Source organism: Pelmatolapia mariae, linkage group LG7 (genome assembly GCF_036321145.2).
Source record: "Pelmatolapia mariae isolate MD_Pm_ZW linkage group LG7, Pm_UMD_F_2, whole genome shotgun sequence".
NCBI lineage: Eukaryota > Metazoa > Chordata > Actinopteri > Cichliformes > Cichlidae > Pelmatolapia > Pelmatolapia mariae.
The window spans coordinates 49,286,243-49,306,811 of record NC_086233.1 but is presented as its reverse complement, the minus strand read 5'-3'; the positions used below and the strand labels follow the sequence as shown (position 1 = coordinate 49,306,811).

The 20,569-nt window shown below is 41.3% G+C and overlaps 1 protein-coding gene across 1 annotated transcript in view; it reads right to left on the bottom strand.

The window, feature by feature from the left end:
* Positions 1-3,832: 3,832 nt before the first annotated feature.
* The window catches only part of tspan18b (tetraspanin 18b), a 34,347-nt gene continuing 17,610 nt past the window's right edge, over positions 3,833-20,569 (bottom strand). The window contains exons 2-9 of the mRNA XM_063481038.1: positions 18,380-18,463; positions 8,274-8,369; positions 7,027-7,221; positions 6,629-6,703; positions 5,945-6,043; positions 5,534-5,710; positions 4,746-4,829; positions 3,833-4,434 (exon numbers count right to left, since the gene is read on the bottom strand). Coding sequence (XP_063337108.1) covers positions 4,387-4,434; positions 4,746-4,829; positions 5,534-5,710; positions 5,945-6,043; positions 6,629-6,703; positions 7,027-7,221; positions 8,274-8,369; positions 18,380-18,382 — 777 coding nt within the window. The 5' untranslated portion in view covers positions 18,383-18,463 and the 3' untranslated portion in view covers positions 3,833-4,386. The remainder of the gene's footprint in view (positions 4,435-4,745; positions 4,830-5,533; positions 5,711-5,944; positions 6,044-6,628; positions 6,704-7,026; positions 7,222-8,273; positions 8,370-18,379; positions 18,464-20,569) is intronic.

Genomic DNA, 20,569 nt, shown 5'->3' with positions numbered 1-20,569 from the left:
TAACAAGATTGAATAACAAACCAGGTTAAAAAAATTAGAGTAATGTTCAACATGCTCTGATTGGCATGCAAAAATGATACGATGCCTCATTTAGAACTGAAGTGAGTGCTGCAGTAACCCACTGTGCCATTAACATGACTATAATATTATGAAGTGCTATATATTCATTTTTGCTGTAAAACTAGCCAAATGACAAAGACGAATGACAAACCTATTGTCGGTCATCCATTTTTGTCTTAAAAAAAAAAAAAGAAAGAAAAAACCTCACATCACCCAGATAATCGTAATCACACTGGATATACAGTCTGTGTGTGGCATTCCCGTGTTGCCCTGGGGAATCCCAAGCACAGATTAGTGAGGATGATTTAAAGTATTAAAGTATGGATGATATAACCTGCATCAGTTCATTTTGCTTTAGTTGCTAAATCCATTTATAAAGTATGCTATATTGTCACATATATAGTGTAGGATGCCTGCAGTAGATGACTGTAGGCAGCTGTGTTATGTTGAGGTTAATCCAATCGTTTAAAGTGAAGTAAATACAGATTTTATTCATGTTTGGCAAATCTAACCTTTTATTAAGAAAATCAGTCTCAGTTAAACAACAACAACATATGACATATTATACTGTCATGATTTATTTAGCAAAAACCACACCGGCATTCAAAAGCAGCATGTAATAACTACAATCTTACTGCTTCTATAGGAATTAAGAGGGTGAGTAGCAGCTGGGTTCTGCTAATTGTATGCATCATCACCAGGAAGTGTGAACATCTCCGTAAAAGCTGAAATTTGGGCCGTTTGCTGATCTGCAGCATTCAGGTGTGGTGGTAATAAAATCCCAAAAAGGAAATAAATCATATCTTAGTTGTCGCTGACTGTCAATATGGGAAAGGTTGTAAGGCCGTTTACAAGCACAAGTGGAAAATATTCATGACAAATACCAGTATTCACAGGAGTGGATAACCCACTAAATTCAGCCAGACTATGGTCACCTTGGACATACGAGACCAAAGTGGAGATGTTTGACCAAGATGCACAGTGCCATGTTTGATCAAAAGCAAAAGCAAATCGGCACAAACACTTTGTGCCAACTGTCAAGCACGATGGTGCAGGGTGCTTGATTTGTGCTTGTTTTGCGGTCTCTGAACTCCTCTGTGAACCAAAGAACGGGATAACGATCCCAACCACATCAGAAAGTCTACAGCAGAATGGCTTCAAAACACCAGAGTTATGTTTAAATAAATATTTTTATGTATGTTTAAATAACTATATGACATGATGTGATGTGTCATGTGTTTCATCTCAAGTTGTATTTACCTAATTTTAAGACCTGCTAAGGACTTTTTCACTATCTACAAACAGAATAGAATAGAATAGTCATTTTGTTAAGTGCAACAAATTTTAGACTGACATCTCTCCTATGATCATCAGAGTGTTATCAGTTCAAATTATTATAGCGTATGAGTGGGGGGTTAAAGGGGTTTAAAAAAAAAAAAAAAGCAGTTCCTTCCTGGCCTTCTTCCTAAGATAGTTAGCTCTATTACCACACGCTGTATACTCTATTATCTCCTGATATGTAAAACCTGAGAATCGACAGAGGGTGTCATTTCTTTGTACCTCCTTATTTTGCTCTTTGTTTGGTTTCAGTAAACAGTTTTCTGCTGTCATCATGCGAACGGAGGAGCTGAAGCCTGGTTAATTTTTTATTTTAGATGGAGAAGAATTCTAAGTAACATCAACAGAGCCAAGAACCACAAAGGTTTGTGCAACTGTTGAGCTGAAGCTTGAAATTCGACTACCTGTTAGACAAAAGACAGATTCAGTGTGGGCATTTAAGAAGACAGACAGATTTAAACATGCAAAGAACTCTTTACCTTTTTTGACAGTGGAGGTAAAGAGCAAGGGGTGAATCTGAGAGACACTGTACATTCGTGCTGTAGCAGCTTGTTAGGAGATAAAGGCTGCCTGAAAACAAAACCTGCTTTTTGACCTTTTTAACTCTAGGGGAGGGGTGGGGGCTAATTCATAAACTAAACATTCTGCTGTACTCAATAAAACATGAAGCTAACCATAAACTCATCAGGAACGCGTTTACTGAGATCATCAATCAAAGGAGCCAAAGGGCTGTTTTCCCAGAGATTTCTTGTTGTAACCAGAGGTGTCGCCCTCTGCTGGCTCTAAAAGAGACTGAAGAATTTACAGGCATCACCTCGCTTTTCAAACCATTAAGTTATGTCCACCTCTCAGAAATGTTCTACAATGTGAACCCTTTCAAGTTGACTTCAACATTATATTGCTGTTACAGAATTCTTCCATAAATTCAGGATTCTCTCAGCGCCATCTGTCTTCTGCACAAAGTCTGTGGGAACCGGCATTTACAAGCCACAAAATACAGCCTATGTACTTTGCACAATCGGTTTGCTTGCATATGCAAATAGAAAGATTAACCGTTAGTGGTACAACCCTCAAACACTATAGCAAGCTAACAAGCAACACACAGCAGGACTGAGGTTGCAAGCACTACTCTAAAAACAATATTTATGTTACAGAATAAGCATTTTTGCTTCTCTTTGGATATCACTTACCAGTTGCTATGATCTTGTGTTTTCCCCCTCCAAATGGCCACATTTTGCTGAAAATGTGGATTTGTTACTGGAACAGGCTGCCTGCTCACCAAATGTCAAACAAAGCCATACTTGGGTTTTTAGTAGGCTTTGTCATGCACACTGTTTGGAGGGAGTATTCAAAAAGGTATGCAGTAAAAAAAAGAGAGAAAAAAAAAGACCACATTAAAAAAATTAGGATGGCAATTAGGAACTTTAAATACCTTCGTTTTTACCCGTGTTAAACAGTTTTGTGTCTTTTCAATTTCCATCGGTTTCTTTGCTCTGAAAGCGATACTAATGCAAATTCCACAAATGATGGGTTTCATTTTCATCCCTACCATGCTTTTTTGTTGCATTACATGTTCCCCATGCCTCCCTTTTTTTTCCTTTGATGTATTCTTCTGCCATTTTCTGAGGCTGCTGCAATAGATCAATGTCCACAGGCATTTCTAATCAATACCTTTACTTTTTTTTGCAAATAAAATCAATGCACTCCAGCAATATGGTTGAGATTGATTTCATTACAAAAGCTTCACCCGGAGTCATATAATTATATATGGACACTAAAGGCTAATGGCATTTTCTTATGGTTTGGCTATTCAGCAAATAAAACCCCTTCTTTGTTTCCAGACTTCAGTAGCACAGAAGAATAATTTCATGTGGGAAATGTGTAACAGTCACATGTATCCTAAAAATGATCATGAAGGTGACATAAGCTCTTAAAAGTTAAGTTAGTTAGTGAGCTTCACTTAATAAGCAATAATCTTTTAACAAACACTTGTTTTTAATTATCCTGTGACGCAATATTATTACTTACCAGTGTCTTTATAAATGGGGTCAACCTTTCATTTAAAAAAAGAAAACGAAAATGGTGTGAAATTGTGCAACCAGCTTGAGAAAACACACGGGAAGGGTCAGGTAAAATGCCATTTATGTAACTTACTTTTCAAGAATCTAATACAAAGGCATACACATTTCACCACCAAGAACCACATATAACCACTAATGCAATAAAACATCACCATACAAACAGGAAAAAAAAGAATTAGAGTAGTTGGCTTTGAAGCTTGGGAGAGATAACAGAGAGCCACAAGCTCACATGCATACAAATAGGCTCATACACATTCATAAAGAGCATCCAGTATATACACGCACACACACACACACACACACACACACACACACACACACACACACACAAATAAACAGAGCTTATATAATACAGCATTGAAGAAGTGTGGCTGTAAAAAAGGCATGTGGAGGAAGGGAGGTTATTACATTATACAGTATGAAAGGGGAAAGGATAACAGCCAGAGTTTACAAGAAACACATTTTTCATTTTTACAGTCAAGCCAACTTTACTTAATATAAATATTCTTCATCCAAAAGTCAGTGCAGTGCCTTCTGCTCAGGCTTCACCTGGTCCTCATCCCCGGTCCACTTTACACCCAATCTGCTCAAGACCTGGTCCACAAATTACCATTTTGACTTTGCACACAAATCTTTTTTTTTTTTTTTAAACATCAGTTTTCTCTCTAGTCTAGTCTCAATGCAATGTGTGTGTCTCTATGTCTGTGTGTGTGTTTGTATATTTTTAATCACCCAGTACCTCAAAAGTCCAGCTGTGAAGTACAAGAGTTTGTTTTTCTACCAATTAGCCAATAGAAAAAGAGATCCACAAAATTTACAAATGTCCATTTTTTTCTTCTTTTCTCCTGAATTCCCTTTTTCTTTTTTTTTAGAGAAAAAAAAAAAGAAGTTCGTGGATGAAGCAGCTCTACTGGATTCCCCTGAAGAGACACATTGCAAAAACCATGGCAAAAAGCTGAGGAAAGAGGGAAAGAAAAAGAAATAATGAGCACACATACAGAAAGAGACTGTTCAAAATCCCCCCTACCAAATTGTTAATAGAAATAAATACACTGTACTGTCCAACATTCACCTCAGTTTAAAAACCGCTATGTTCTGTGATACTAAATTTTAGCACAAGGTGGCGGTGTTGCTATTCAAAAAGCATAACACTGGCATATTCAGGAAAATAGCCTTGGGTTAAAGCAGCCTTGCAAATTTTCTAAAATGAATATTCAGAATACACAGGCAAAAAAAAAAGTTTCATATTTTAAAACTTGCTCGTACCTCAATGGTTAGCACCACTATGGCCAGGGCTCCAGCCACATAGATGTACAATTCGAAGTAGTCAACTACTGCAGAGTAACAACCCTGTGGACACAAAGACGTGACACTCAGCAGAAAATCAATAGGCTATAAACTTGCAGAATTACAGAGACAATTAAAGTAACATCACAGCTTCAACTGAGTGAGAGTCTGAACAAAGGCCTGGCTGAATGAGTGGGAAGAAGGGCCTCCAGCCTCACTGGCTTTTAATGAGAGCTCTTTGTGTGAATGAACAGAGCGGGGCACACACGGTGGATATCTCTCATTGTTCTAATGGGCTGAAAAACAACAGGTGGAGACTGCAGTAAAAAAGCTCTTCCTATCAGCTTTCACTGTAATTACACTCAAGGCTTCCTTTGTGCACATGGAAGCCATGTGAGCAGGGATGTGGGCATGCACGAGTGTGTGTGTGTGTATATCTCACACAAAACACACGCACACATCCAGACACATACATAGCGCTGTTGTCTCTGTGCTCTACCACACAGTAAGATGGTCTTCTGTGACACCCAAAACACAGAAAAGCACTAATCAGCCATGGAGGAGTCAGCTAGTCCCTGGATGTCACCCCTCAACCGTCTTCAGCTCTAATTAAGCCTTGAGGAGGTTTAGAAGAAGGAAGTGAAAGCACGAGAGAGAGAGAGAGAGAGAGAGAGAGAGAGAGAGAGAGAGAGAGAGAGAGAGAGAGAGAGAGAGAGAGAGAGAGAGAGCGAGAGCGAGATCTTGACATGGTAGATGTGAAAAGTTACCTTATTATTACGGAACATCATATTGCCCGATAAGCACTGCTCCTGGCTGGTATAGGCTGACTCGGCAGTCTGACCGGCACGCTGGCAGCAGGCTTCTGGCACCACATGATTTTGGTTCATCATCCTGAACATGCTTTCCTTAAAATCCTCTGGGCTGTTCACCCCACAGCAGTCAAACTGAGAGGAAGGAGAAGAAGAAGCAGCCCTTATTGTTAAGTTTGCGCACTGGCCTGTGGTCCACTGTGTGCGTGCGGAAATCCAGCATGAATATTGACCTAAATGTCTCAGATTTATCTATAAAATATAGCCCTGGCTGTTAACCTTTACGTTTCCACACACTGTTTGGTGGATAGGGTGAGTCTGTAAAAGCTGCATTACGTCAGCTCTCTGCCATGTGTGCGGTGGTCTTACTGTAGTCATGATGGCGTTCCATGTGGAGGTGAAGACGTCGCTGTTATTGTAGCCCTGATAATGTTTCTTCAGCTCTTTGGTGAAGTACTCTCTGGTCAGCTAAAGCGACAGCACGCAGATTAGCGTCACACAGATAACATCGGTTACTTCAGATGATTTCACTGAATTCTGGGTTGGGCTGGGTGTCATTTATATTAGGGAACTGCGCTAACTTAACACATTAAAGTCTTCTCAGGGAAATCTGGTGGTGCTACGGCAAAATTTAGTGGTGTGGAGTTACAAAGAAGTGAGCTCACCAGCAATCTGCTCCTCATATGTGTTTGGGGCTACAGACTTGAGGCTAGATTAGGCTAAATCTTTGTGGTCACACGCATAATGAGTAATGTACCAAACAGGTTTTGACATGAAGAATTAGAGTGCATCTCTAGTTGCTGAATAGAATTTGATGCCAATTTTTAACTGTGCATCACAAGCACAACATTGTTATAGGAATGCAATGCTATAAATACAAACAGTTATACAATACCTGAACACAGTCAAAAGAAATTTTCAGAATCATGATTTAAATTAGCAACTGTCAGGTCCGGAAATACAAAAAGTAAGAATCTGAGCCCTTGCGTTTTGACACTCAGCCCAACTGCAAACTTGTGATCAAAGGTGGGGTGAACTTTTTAAGAAACTTACATGCTCCCGGAATATGAAGGCTAGGATGGCAGCAGCCAGCTCTGCTAAGAAGATCAGGAGGATGAGCATGAAGAACTGCAGTAAGACAAAAGGAAAAAGGAAAGGGTGAGAAAGAGTATGACAAGGTAGATGAGAGTGAAGACAAAAAAAAGTGCATGTTCATGTGCTTAAAAAAGAAAAGGAAAGAAAAGGAAAGCGAAAAAAATCACATTTTGGTGGTGCTCACTTCACTCAGCATTAACTATTGATGCTGACCAAAGCACAAAGACAACATACAAAGGCATTTTGCTCTTTTGGCTTTCTGTTTCAAGACTGACAGAGAGAATAATCAACACACACCCGCACACACACACACGAGCAGTAACACAGCTATGTTTCGACTTTGTCAGCCAACTCACAAAGAGGAGCAGACACTTGTTTTCACGGATGGCTCCACAGCAGCCCAGGAAGCCGAGGAGAAAGAGCATGCCTCCCATACCAAGGATGATGTAGACACCGGTGAATAGCAGGGGGTTGGTTGCTACGATTTCCCTGAACCCTGTGGGGTCCACCAGTACCCACACTCCCACTCCGAGGAGGAAAGAGCCCCCCAGCTGATAACGACAAAAGGGAAAAAGTACATTACTTAGACAAAATAGAAATCGACAATTCAGAAGATATAGTAGCTTTGTATCTCCAGCAACACAAAAGATTCAACCAGAGGTCATACAGTGACTTTTTGTCTCCACTGTTAGCTATGCAAATACCAGAGAGGTTGGAGGTAAAGCTAAAATAAAAGGCTGGGTATCTGCAGAGTCACAGTACCTCAGTGGGGGTATGGGTGGATAAATCTACCCCCTTGAACTACTCCTCCCAGCCTAAAGAAATGCAATGAGCTTCCATCCTTTCCCATCCTCCCTTTAATAAAATCCTCTCTGCAGCCACTGTGGGGTGACTCATGTGATTAAGAAAAGAAGATATTGAGTCAGGGGGAATAGATCTGAGCTTCCAACATTTTTACCCCAATCCCCTTCTTCCTGTCACCTGGGGTTTGCGCAAATGATAGCCACTCTGTGGTACGAGGAGAAGAAGCAGCCATTTTCAAGGCACTGGGCTTTAAAAGAAATGCTGCCGAGTTACACGAGTGTGAAACGGCATTAGATAGACACACTTAAAAAAAAAAAAAAAAAAGCTGTGAAAAGTAGTTGTTACAGTGATACCGACAGTCAAGTTCATTCTTTGCTCTGCTGGTTGCATTATTACCCCAGCCTTGAGCAAGCTCATCTAAACAGAGACTCTAAATGGTTTGGTTGTGCTTAATAAAGCAGGAAAAGAGACAAACCTTCTTACTCTGACCCTCCCCCGCTTTACGGCTTCAGACTAACAGGATTACCCTTGATTGTCTGATCAAGACTGATAAACTCAGGTGCCAGTCACAAACTCCACATGGCACAATGTGCCTCAGATGTGTGTCAGCACACAAAAATTTAATCAAAAGAGAATTTGATAGAATCAAGATTGCCTCATCTAATGAAATGCAAATGTGGCTCCATTAGTCAGTCAGGCGGGGAGCACGCAGAAGCCCATCTTAAATCATTAGATTGACGCAAACTTCAGAGACGGCCAGATTAAGTGTCTTTGAGAAAGAGATGAAAAAAATACTCACAAAGATGAGGAAATTGAAGACAAACATGAGGTACTTGATGCAGCTGAGACAGTCCCCCTCCATGGTTGTCCCCCGTGCTGAAGCCTCTCCCTGCCCCTGAAAGAAAAAACATTAAACACAACATAAAACGTGCCACTTACTGACTCCTGCCAAATGCTCACAGTATTCCCCACTTTCCTGCACCCTGGATAAGCATTACGCTGAAACTGCCAAGAAAAGGATGCTCTGCCAAAACCTGCTCACATTCTTAATGAGTTCTGTCAGTCAAACACACAGCACACACACGCACGCCTGTCAGCTGATTTGGTCCAATTTCAGATGAAAATCCTCATATTATCCCTTTAGGTGCATTGTCCCCAGCTATAGTCCTGGAAATCCCCGAGCAACTACGAGATTAGGCAGCACAATGTCAACCTATCTGACACATCTCATTTTAGTGTGCTCTCAAACTTAGCCGCCTGTCAGCTCCTCCTGTCTCCGGAAAAATGGCAACCCTATGTTAGTGCGACTGGAGGGGACGTCCATCTCTGAAGCATTTTAAGGAAATGAGTCCTGACTGGGGTTCCATGTTCATTAACCGACAAGAGATGGCCTTTGCTATGGAACTTCTTCTTCTTCTTAATGTAATGAGAAGCCTTGTGCTCCCATCAGCCACCCCTCCATCTGACACAAACACACTTTGCTTGATGAAGACCCATCCTAGAAGCACTCCTGGTTAATGAAGAACACCTCTCCTGCATTAGCAGACAACACTGGGTGGTGTTGTGTGTGCGTGGGGTGGGGTGCCTAAGAATCCATGACCCAGTACACCTAAAAATGCAGCGTGCCCTCGATGAAGCAAATGTTTAACCTTTCAAGCTGCAGATGAAAAGATTTCTCCCTCAGCCTTTGTGAGCTGGGGACTGTGTAAGGATTCATATCTACATATTCTGCACAAACTGAAGTGAAAACAATCTGTGGGGCAGCTGTAATTGCAGTCTCAGTGAAGGAAGAAAATTAATTATTTGGCAGAAATGAATCGGCACTCTTTGCTTTGTACTTTCTGATTATTAATTTGCTCTCCCATAGTGATAGCCAGGATTGAGGCTGGCTAACAAGCGGATTAAAAAACGATTTCTCAGAGGAATTGTAAATAGGTTTACACAGCTACACACTGCACCTGCAAATTGAAAAAAAGAAAATGTTTAAATGCCTTCTTCGCACTTCTTTTATCTGTACTTGCAGAACATCCATCAGCTGTAATTTCATAACGTGTAGGCAGGCTTTCCTTTGCTTGATGTGATGTCAAAGGACTCCTCTGGGTGATCTCTCTCTGCTTCTTCGAGGCAGGAGTGAAACCTCTGTTGTGATCAACACCGGGCTTGATTCCTGTCCATCTTTGAAGACCCTCTGCTGTCGCTCAAATCTCATTCCGCCTTGACCCTTTCATCCCTGTGCTGCACACAGCAGACTCACGGATGTTGGCTTTCAGGTATAATAAACCATAGCCCAGCACAAAGCCATGCCTAGGCACAAGCAGTTTTAAGCTGCTGGAGCAATTATTTCCCACAGAAGAAAAGGAAGCGTGTGAATAATTAAGGCAGAACTGATATCTTTTTCTAATCTGTTTTTCTATTATTACAGCGCGCTAACACTGGTTTGTTTTTCATTCTGCGAGCCTCATGAAAAGCTTTTTTTTTCTTCCCCCCATTGCATTGTTAACTCGCATAAGTTGCCGTGACAATAAAATTAAACAGTACTAAAGATATGACGGCATTCTTTGTCTGCTGTGAGAAGAAGCTACCCTATAAAGAGAACTTTTCCTCTCCTCACCAGAGGGCTTATGCTTCTGTTTGTTCCCCTTTACCGCTTTCCTCTTTGGACCCAGGAAATTGATTTAGACCTATGGTTAAACACTTTCTGTAAATCATAATAATATGCTTAGGTATTGATTACCCTTCTAGTGGTACTCTGAGAGCAACCAACAGATTCATTGTCTGAGATGGGTTTTAATTAACCCCTCCCTTTCCTAAGCCCCAGAAAGGTCTAATGAGGGCACAGGAGGTCTTAACTGAGATTTGCATACATTACAGTCTCATAGAAAAGCATCAGAAAAGGTCCATTCCTATCCCTCCAGCTCTAGCCTGTCAATTCTGGGCCCTTATGAAGGGTGCAAACTGTATTTATTGAGGCAGGGGATGAAGAGGTGGAATGAGAAGGAGGGGAGGAGGAGGAGGAGGAGGAGGAAGGGGCCGGCTGGAAAAACTCTCAGGGCACAGCTCACTTCTTATTCTCTAAACAAAATGTCCGATTTCTTTTCCAGCTTCACCCTTTTGCTCTTTGCTCCCATTTCAGGGTCAAGCCGACTGTCATATCTGGAGCCAATTTTCTTCTGTGCATTAAAATGCATTGAATATTTAAGAATAAAATGGGTTATAGTATAAGGGCCCAGACAGGCTCCAAATAACAAGCCTATGGTTGAAAAGCAGCATGGTATAAATCAAAGTGCCACTGAGACCCTGGAGAAAGTGCAGAGTAAACAAACCGGTCTTTCCCATGACTCCTGTGGGATCGCAGGTCCTCATCGATCACTGGCCAGTCGCAGAGATCAGACCACTAAGGCTTTCTCTGAATATTCTGCAGTGTATATGATGTAGACAAGGAAAAACATGGTTCACACCCCAGGAGCTGCAGGCTTATATCACTTTTGAAAAATTGCTACTAGGTTAAAGGCTGGTCCTCCTCAGGTGTGCTGCTGAGCAATGCTAGCGATGTCTTAAGTTAACACGCTGTGCTGGCTAAAATCTATTATAAATAAACATGCCACACATGCACACACAAAAACAGTGAGGAGTACTGCAATGCAACAACTACACAATGTACTGGATTTTTTCTTTAAACATGCAGGAAATACTGTATGTCCTCAATCTGACAAGCTAAGCGACAGTCTTCGCCCCGAGGTATCTAGCAAATGCCAAATCTGTCTCCATCTCCTGTAACTGACATCATAAAATGTCATGCGGCACTAAGAACCCATTGTTTACTCCTGGTGAAAACTGATCCACAGTCAGCTTAGGCTGTGGAAATTGGCACAGATGAGTTTGATGGTGAATTGATGTGAACTGATCCTAAAAACATCAACCTCACACTACCAAAAGAAGCCAGAGCTCTCTAATGAGGACAAACTGATCCGACCTATATTCATCTCAATGGAAGCGTGAGGAATAGACCTTTTCTTTTTTTTCCATTCCTAACTCATAAAACCAGAAGTCTGTTCAGTCGGCACCTACACGATCAACCATTATGGTGGTGTCAACCCGCTGTAATTAAAAGATAAGGAAGACACAGACTAGATTGAAAGTACTCGACATATAAATAGCACACCCGTGGGTGATTCTCCTTGAAGATGTCACTTTCAGCAGGATTAATGAAACCAGTCCATATTCCCTTGCTCCCCCAGCTGCTGCCCTGGACAAAAGGATCAGAATTACAAGGACACTCTGTGTCTGCTCCTCGCCAAACTGTCGCCATCCTCCACCCTCACATAACCAGCAAGTTCACTTCATCTTGAGCATGATCCTGCATTACAAACAATCATTAATACTGAAATCCTCTCGAGATTTTATGGGTTGTAGCTTGACCCCTTTAAATATCATTGACCCTCTAAGTGATCACCTGTAATTGAACCCTGGGGAGGACACATTCGTTCCCAGGCTCCCCGATGCAGCTGGAGCAGGTGTGTTTTGTCATCAACTGCATGCCAGTCTAAGCTCTCCGTGCATGCGCTAATACCCTCTGACAATGACACTAGGGGACCACACACATGCCACATCAGCCTTTATCTCAATTAAAAACCCATTTTCATATTTCTCCATGACTTCCTAGATCAGCCACAGCAAGTAAACACCCCCAAATCCGAACAAAGACAGGCTCCTCTGGCAATGAAATGGGTTCCCGTGAGGCGCACCAAGTCCTTAATGAACCTCCAATTAGGAGAGAATGAGCCCTGGGCTCTACTGTCACATGGAGGAGCTTTGAAGTGCACTGAATGCTAAACAGCAATAGCACTGTATACTTTAGAGGGCATACAGTTTTCAGACAACAGCGAACAACCACACGGAGAAAGTGTACAAAAGTAGCTCAAAGGCAGCTCGAAGTGTGTGCGTGTGTGGGTGTAGCTCTCACACAGAGAGGAGTGCAGAAACTGAGCCGGGCAAGCTAAAGCAAAGGTCCTAATGCTGGTTAGATGCTCAGGTAGATATTTTAACTTGTCTTTCCTCAGGCAAGTTTAGCTTAATGAGTTTTCAGAGTACACACAGAATATCATCAGCTTCGGCACATTACAGGGAATGCTAGTTTACTCCCCTCCAAAAGTGGACAGTTTATGATGAATTGGTTCAGTCGTGCAAAACCCTTTATAATTTCATTCAATTCGTGCTGGGACTACAAAGGAGTTATACTCCAGCACTGTAACTGGTGCAGACAGGCTACTTTTGTATTTTTCATGTTTTTTTTTAATTCATTTTTTTATTTTTGGTTTTCAGTTCACTTTAATTCCATTACGTTTCCAGAGTAGGGTTCTCTCATTTTGGTTTAGTTTTTATGCAAAAAACCTACTCAAAAATTTTTTTACAACATGCCTCATTCACCCATATTTAAACAAGCCCCCTTTTTCCCCCCCTATCTAACATTCACGCACACTCAAACTCCGATTAACGCATCAGAGAGTAACTCTGGGTTCAGCATCTTGCCCAAGGATAATTTGGCATGCAGGCTGTAGTAGCCAAGGATTGAACCGCCAATCTTTCAATTAGTAGGTGACCTGCTCTACCTCCTGAGCCACAGCCACTCAGAGGCATAAAAGTTCAGAATAGGTACAAAATCATTATTAAGGCAATGAACTAAAAGACTACATACACACACAATATGCATTTCAATCAGTTAATTTTCATCTAAAGTCAAATTCTTCTATTTTTCCAGTTCAGATTTCAGTTCCTAGCCTACTTAGTTTGAAATGACACTATGTGAACCCCAGTAGGAAGCAGTCCTCTGACCAGGCAGCTGACACACTCCTGAAAACCAGGCTGATTAACAAGAGGAAAACTCCCAGAATGAACACTAAGAAACAGACTGACCATGTGTTGTCAACACTGCTGCAGGCTACATTCCTGACATCCCAACTGGGCACACATCCAGCTGTTAGTTCAGTAGTAACAGTTGCTCTGTGTCCTACAGCGAAATCGACTCTCCAGCTCCTTAGATTAGAATTACTGGACGGGGGAGGGGGAAGAGTGCTAATAACTTCTCGATAGTTATCTTAAGCAGAGGACATGTGATTGAGTGATGAGCAGATTTTGACTTCTATTGAACCCTGCTGTGTGTGAGATCCTCCTTCGCTCATAGCAGAGGCTTTCACTTAATCGTCTCGGCACCTCTATCTGGCTGAGCGAAGATACAAACTGGCTGCGTGAGGACGGATCAATACCAGGCCCGGGCACATGGTCAATGATGCATTGATCCCCTAGAGCTCCAATGCTTAGTCCACTGGTTGTCTGGTAGTGAGGGCATGTGGTAACAGCACACAATGAACACATAAACACTTCGGCGCTGTCGGCTGTTAGGACTCGGCTAAGGCTTTTCCCACGTTTTTAGAGAATGACACATTGCCTTTGGGGCTTTCCACAAAAATGAGTTATAACTCAATTCAAAACTAAATGGTCTAAAATTACTGAGCGAACAACCGAGGGAATTATATCACTGCACTGTCTACTTCTGTGGGTTATTCCACAAGTTTCTCAGGCTTCTTCTTATATATCGGAGTCACAGGGAGAAGAATCGATATCAGTTCCGCGCTTAACAAAAACTTGGAAAAATCCAGTCAATAATTTCACCAGCACTCCCCTGACCACCATTTGACCCTCGGGCAAGAAACAATTAAAATGAGTCTTTCTTAACGCTGAATATTGTTTTAAACGCTGCTGAATACGAGGTTGTTGTCTCTGTCGGATCGCCATATCATCACAGATGGCCTTTGCAGAAGTAAACAATGGACTATTTCAGGAAAGACAACACTTTTAGCCTCAGGGCACTAAACAAGAACAGGACACTAGGGAAAAAAAGACAAAGGAACACAAAATACACGCAAGTCACCAAACATCACTAAATCCAGGCTGAAAAACCCCAAAAAACAAAACCATGAAAAATGAAAAATCTTATTTCTTAAGCAAACGATACACATCTTTCACAACAGAAGGATTTCCTAAATCACGTGCTGGAATATTTCCAAAAAAAGACTCTGGTCTCTACGGCAACCCGGATATGGGGTGAGAGTGGCCTTTGTCTGCAGAGGACTGTTTGGCATCTCCACTTAGCTCGAGTTCCTGTTCGAAAACAAAGGGGAGCAGAGCAGAGCACTTTACAACGGGGGGACAGCTTGGCCAGCCATTTGTCTAATGAGCAATCACTCACACCCTGTTGCAAGGCCATATGCTAGTTTGAATACAGCTAGTTCCCCCGTGTGGAAAGACTAAAAGCTGTTTTATCACTTACTGATGATTCTTGTGTGTGGCGTGCACACACACATATCACACACTTGGCGAAAGTTCAACAAAATGAAAAAGAAAAATAGCAAAAAACCAAACCAAAAAACAACAGTGTAACCTACTTTGTGTTACAGGTTGGGGTTTCAGTGCAATGCAAAGATCAAAACAAAGCCTTGAGGATAAAGCATGTGAAAGTTTGTGTTTTTGTGGAAGACGCAGATAAAAGAGATAATGGCATACTGTATACTTGAGGCCCCACTGCAAAACAAGTTGATGTAAGTAAACCAAAAGCGTGTTAGCAATACTTAATGTATCAGAGAAATTAAAAGATTATTCCAGTTTGTTTGGATCTCGGTGGATCGCGGTTTTTGTCTTTAAATACTGAACTGTAAAGGAGGAGCTAAAGCTCACCTTTCATTCTAGGGTGGATAAGAACTAGATTAATGTTTGTGGTGAGATTGTTGAAAATGAGCTTTTAATTCCACCACAATTCCTTATTTAGAAAAAAAAAATCCTCAAGTGAAAGCTCAAATCAGACCTCAGATGGCATCAGATAATAACTATAAGGATCAAGCAAACATCACAGAGAGATTATTGGAAGCAGAAACTCAACTAGAAAATTAAACTAGCTTTAAACACACCTTACATTTTGATTAAACTAAATGAAAGTTTAAAAACCAGACTTCAGGGAAAGAAACTCCGAAATAATAGAGAAGCAGAAGAAGACTATTTCATTTTAGATCATTGTGCATGTATCCATCATTAAAGGTTTATACATTAAACGTCTTTAGACGTCGTCAGTTTTATCAGATTTGTTAAGACAATTATGAGGTGGTACTAGTTTAGGTCCAGGGTGTCTATATGCCTGTGAGTCAGCTGCTTTCACAGGTAGAGTGTTTGTATTGTAAAACCTCTTCTGCAGTGATTAAATCTTAAGACTGAGATGAGCAAAACCACTAAGGAAACTAATAGAGTTTAAACTTAGATAAGTCAGCTTAACTGTATGTGCATGGGTTGGTATATTGGTTTATACATGCATACTTTACAGCATAGAGGAAGATAAGGATTGTTGTTATTGCTGAAATTATTGTTACTATTAGCATTTATTTTGTCCCATCTTTTATTTGATCACTGGGGGAATATGATTGAACCCACTCACACAGCAGATCTTTGCGCAATTTGCACTACACTCATTTTTATATTCCCACAATCCCCCTATTCCATTCATTGTTTTCCTATTTGTGCTGTTCTTCTGAGTCTTCTATGTCCTTGTCCTGGATTTGTCTCATTCAATTCCCGTCCTGCGGTAAAAGTAAAACTAAAGTTAAAAAAAAAAAAAACAGAAAAGAAAAGAAACTCCAAACACAAAGCTGGTTCAGGGTAAAACTGAAAGTGAACCCACCCAACAATGTTGAAATAAAATAAATAAATAAAAGAAACCACTGATTGCGCAGGAAGACATGTTTATAAGTGAAATCAGGAAGCCAGTCTAGACTGGATGTTTAAGTCTTATATCCTGGCTTATATTTTTTTCCTCCTTTAAGTTTATTTATTAATGTAGTGTTTGTTTCTTAGATCAATCAAACCAGCAGTTCCTCCACTATAAGGAAGTGACTTGAATGAGTGACAAAACGTTACTCCCACTGAAAACAACGTCCAGATGAACAAAATCAACTTTCCTGAATTTTCTTAGCTGAGCAACTGAGCATGCATCAAGGTGTGACTCCTCATATATAAAAGCTGAACTCTTCATATATGATTCTAAATCAAATTTAGGTCTTAAATCTTTGCAAATGAACCTCAGCTCTAACGGTCGAATCAGAATTCACATGACTCATCAGAGCAGAGTGCAGCAGAGCATCTCGTGGGCTAAAGCGGTCCTTTATATGCTCAATTTTACATAACATTATTTCCATGAAGCAGATTCACCATTCCACCCCTCTTTGCTGCAACTCCACATCCACACAAAGCTCTGTATACAGGTAGCAGCTACTGTGCCACGAAAAAGCCAATGTTAAAATCCTCTTCCTCACGAAAATCAAATTAGAGAACATATTTTCTGGCACCCACGGCACAGAAGACTTGAAACCATTACTGCTGGTTTCTATGGTCCTCTTGTTTACATCTATAAAATAACATTTGAATAGTTTTTGCTGCACATACAGGTCAGATTAGAGTTCAATCTGAAATATGTTACTCGTACTGTCCAGATTGGGCTGGAGTCAAACCTAAACTTTTGCTTGTGTTAAGTGAATGCGTTAACCACTACACTACAGAGCCACTATCACTCAAACCATTTTATACTATTAGTTAAAAAAAAGCACCAGATTTGCTGTAGTCATCTCCTGAATAACACATTCTTGCCACTTACAAAAAACCTGCATCAGTGTTGGTATAACAGCAGAAGAAGTCGAAAGAGGAAGCAAAGCGATCAGAGATTCCTTTAACCTTTTTCCCCCAAATGTTTGATCTTTTCAAGCTGCTGCATGGCGGTACAGACCAATACAATCATACCCTTCTATCTTCAACCCAACCATGCCAGCTGCACATCAGCTCGCCAAAAAAAAAAAAAAAAAAAAATTGTGGTGCCACTTTTGGCACATGCTCCCATCCGCAAGGGCAATAATATGAAAACCATAAAAGGACCGTTAGATTTGCAGTCCGATCATAGCCATAGAGAAGCTCAAAGTTGGTAATGATCTTGCGACCAAAGATAGCTTGGGAAAATTCCAAGATTATCATAGCATGAAAGAAAGAAAGAGCAGGAGTTGCAACTGTGCGTGTCATAGCCTCCAGTTCAGCAGCCATTATCACTGCACAGTCTACATCCAACAAACCTGATGTCATTGCTAAGTTTATTAGATTCATGCACAGTGTGGCTTGACCTTAAGGCGCCTGAAGGGCACCCAACAAGTGACTGCTTGAGCATTAACACACACGTTGCATTAAACTAAAATGAAAAGTTTAAAATCAATACTTATGTAACTGAAAACAGCTCGAGTTTGCTCATAATCTTACATGTCACTTGCACATGTAGCACATATTATTTGCTTCACTGTATGCTTTTTATGCTTCCATGTATGACTGACTGCAGCTGATGTGTCTGGGTCTAACATCCCCTTTAACCTTTCAATCCATACGTGTCTGCTGCTCTGCTGTGTCTGGAATACTAATGCTACAAATGCCAATGCAAATCAGGGACTAACAAAGACCAGTGCAAGACTGCTATGATAGCAAAGGGACAAAAGCACGTCTGCCTCTTTGCAGGACCGGCTTCACACACACACTGGTTCTTGCTCTAGCACTGTGCCTCCTGTCGGCGATAACAATGGTTTTGCGCCCGTGCTGTCAGCATCTTACTGAAAAGAGTCTGTCAACAACCTCTTTATGCAGCGCCTCTCAAACAATTTTAAGTGTGCTGAAGTGGAATTATTGTTGGATTTGCTAGAAATTATTCATGGAAACACCCCCACGTTCCAGACATATACTGAGGAAAATGTAAAGGAGATGTGTTTAACACATAAATATAAGGTGAAAATGAAAAACTGCGTGTGTGCCGCTTTAGCAGATAAAACACTACCGTACCATGTGTATCTGCTTGTTCCTCGTCTTCGTTCAGGTGAAGCTGATGACTTCTCTCGCTTTTCTCTCCTCTCCTGTTTTCATGGGCTGTTGGAGAGAAGCACAGCAGAAGGAGCACAGGTCAAGACTGAGGTAATGAGATGAATGAACAGTGAAGCAGTGGCGAAGAGAAAGAAAAGTGGTACATTTGTCTTGGTGCACGTAAGTCATCTGAGCAGAGCAAGAGCGAGAGCTTGGAAAAAAAAAAACACAGAAAAAACACAGAAAATAAAATTCTAGGACACTTAAAATGACCGAGTTTGCATTTATTATGTATGAAGCGCTCGCTCCCCGCAGTGCTCCAATCTAGGACTGTAACAGTGTTTTCTCTGTGTGAATTTTTCCACTTCTCTGCTGGAAGGCAAAATTAAACAGGGACAGAACAGGAAAATGCACTGCCTTTAGTCGCAGCAACCCAGACCAAAGTTCTGGGCAGGTAAAATTTTAATATCTGCCTCGAGGTATTAGAAACAGTGCATCTTCTCACTAATTAACTATCCTTTATTAGAAAACCCAACACACCACAATCTCCTCATGCAGTTTGCGACTTGACCTTGATGAGCATCTGAACTCATGCATTATTCACTGGAAGTAGAATACCTTGCTTTCTTACCGCACGTTGCTGGCTTTAACTGTCAGTGTAAGATACGTCTTCAGCCGAGTGTGTCTAATGAGCATAAATGCTTTAAACTTTTTCCTGTTTCTAAACTGCTTTGCCACAACTGTCTCCCAGCTGAAAATAACGATATCGCAATGAGAGCCAATTAAATTGCTGGTATTTCAGCCTCCATGTGCAAAAATAGTCAGCAGCACAGTTTTGACTGACAATACTTTGGAGCCAGTTTCAAAGCACTGGCACTGACAACTACCGCATCAAATATGGAGAGAGCTGCCTACGAAGACATGAACAGCAAGCGGCTCTTGCCACATTAGATGGTGAAATACAGGCATGGTATTCTCATTCTGACAGAGGCTCGGGGATGGAGAATATCCCAAGAGTATTCTGGCTGATAGAGCCAGCCACATCATCCCGCAGACACACCATATTGCCAGCAGACATCAGATTCACCAGGACACAAAACCCAACTGACGTTGCCAGCCCCATATAGAATAGAAGGCGCTGATTACATCTGGAAAAGGCAATCAAAGGCTGACTGAGGAGAGTGGACAAATCTGAGAAGTGGGGAGATGCACTGGAATGATACACTCCCTTATCTAAGCACCCTGAACTCAGACAATACAAGGTACACGTGCTCGGGAAATCATTAACATCCTTACAGTGGATATGCATGCATGGGCAGCCTTGTTGAGTGAGTCTTATAGAAAATATTCACCATATGGTTTAGCTCAGAGATCCCCAGGTAATGCAACACTGTAATCCTTTTCAGTTTTGCAGCAGTTTATCACAAACAGCAGCATATATGTAAGTAACTCTCATCACTACGGTTTGTAATCAGGTACAGAGTGGTCAGATTTTACCATGAAGCCTGTTGCAGTGGCAGTCTCTTTTGAACCCCTGTTTAGAGAGCTATTAGCCGGTGAAGAGCAACAGTGTTGAGGGTCTGCATTATTTTTTGGTTTCCATGGAAACCCTTCCATGGGAAAGTGGAGCACCAATAGGATCGCAGAGCCTCAATGAATCGCTTATGGGGGGGTGTGAAGAGAGATCAGCGCAGACGGCTGAGAAAGCACAACAATAGGACGAAACCTCAAGGGGAGGACTAGAAAGGCCAGGCCACTGAGGGTCCAACAAAGAGAACGAGTCAACACTAGAGAAAAGGTTTCATCTACATCCGCTCGATGACTTTCCTTTTAAAGGCAATCTCCCTTGCCAATTTGTCACTGACATTTAAGCGCCGAAGCACTGTGGGCAGTTTAAACATCAAGGCAGCCACTAATTGATTAGTCTGTGCTGTTATTTCAGGCTCTGACAATATTATTGCATCATCAACATCTATCTTGTGTGCAAGCCATCAGCACATGATAAATCACGTGCTTCAATACTACTCACAATAGAGATAGCAGGGGAAACTGTAGTATCATAATGCAGTAAGCATATACTCCTTATATAAACACTGCCCTCACCTTTCCAATGCAGGCATTTCTCATTCTTGAATAATACAGTCTAATATCCATGGCCATTCTGAGTGTCAG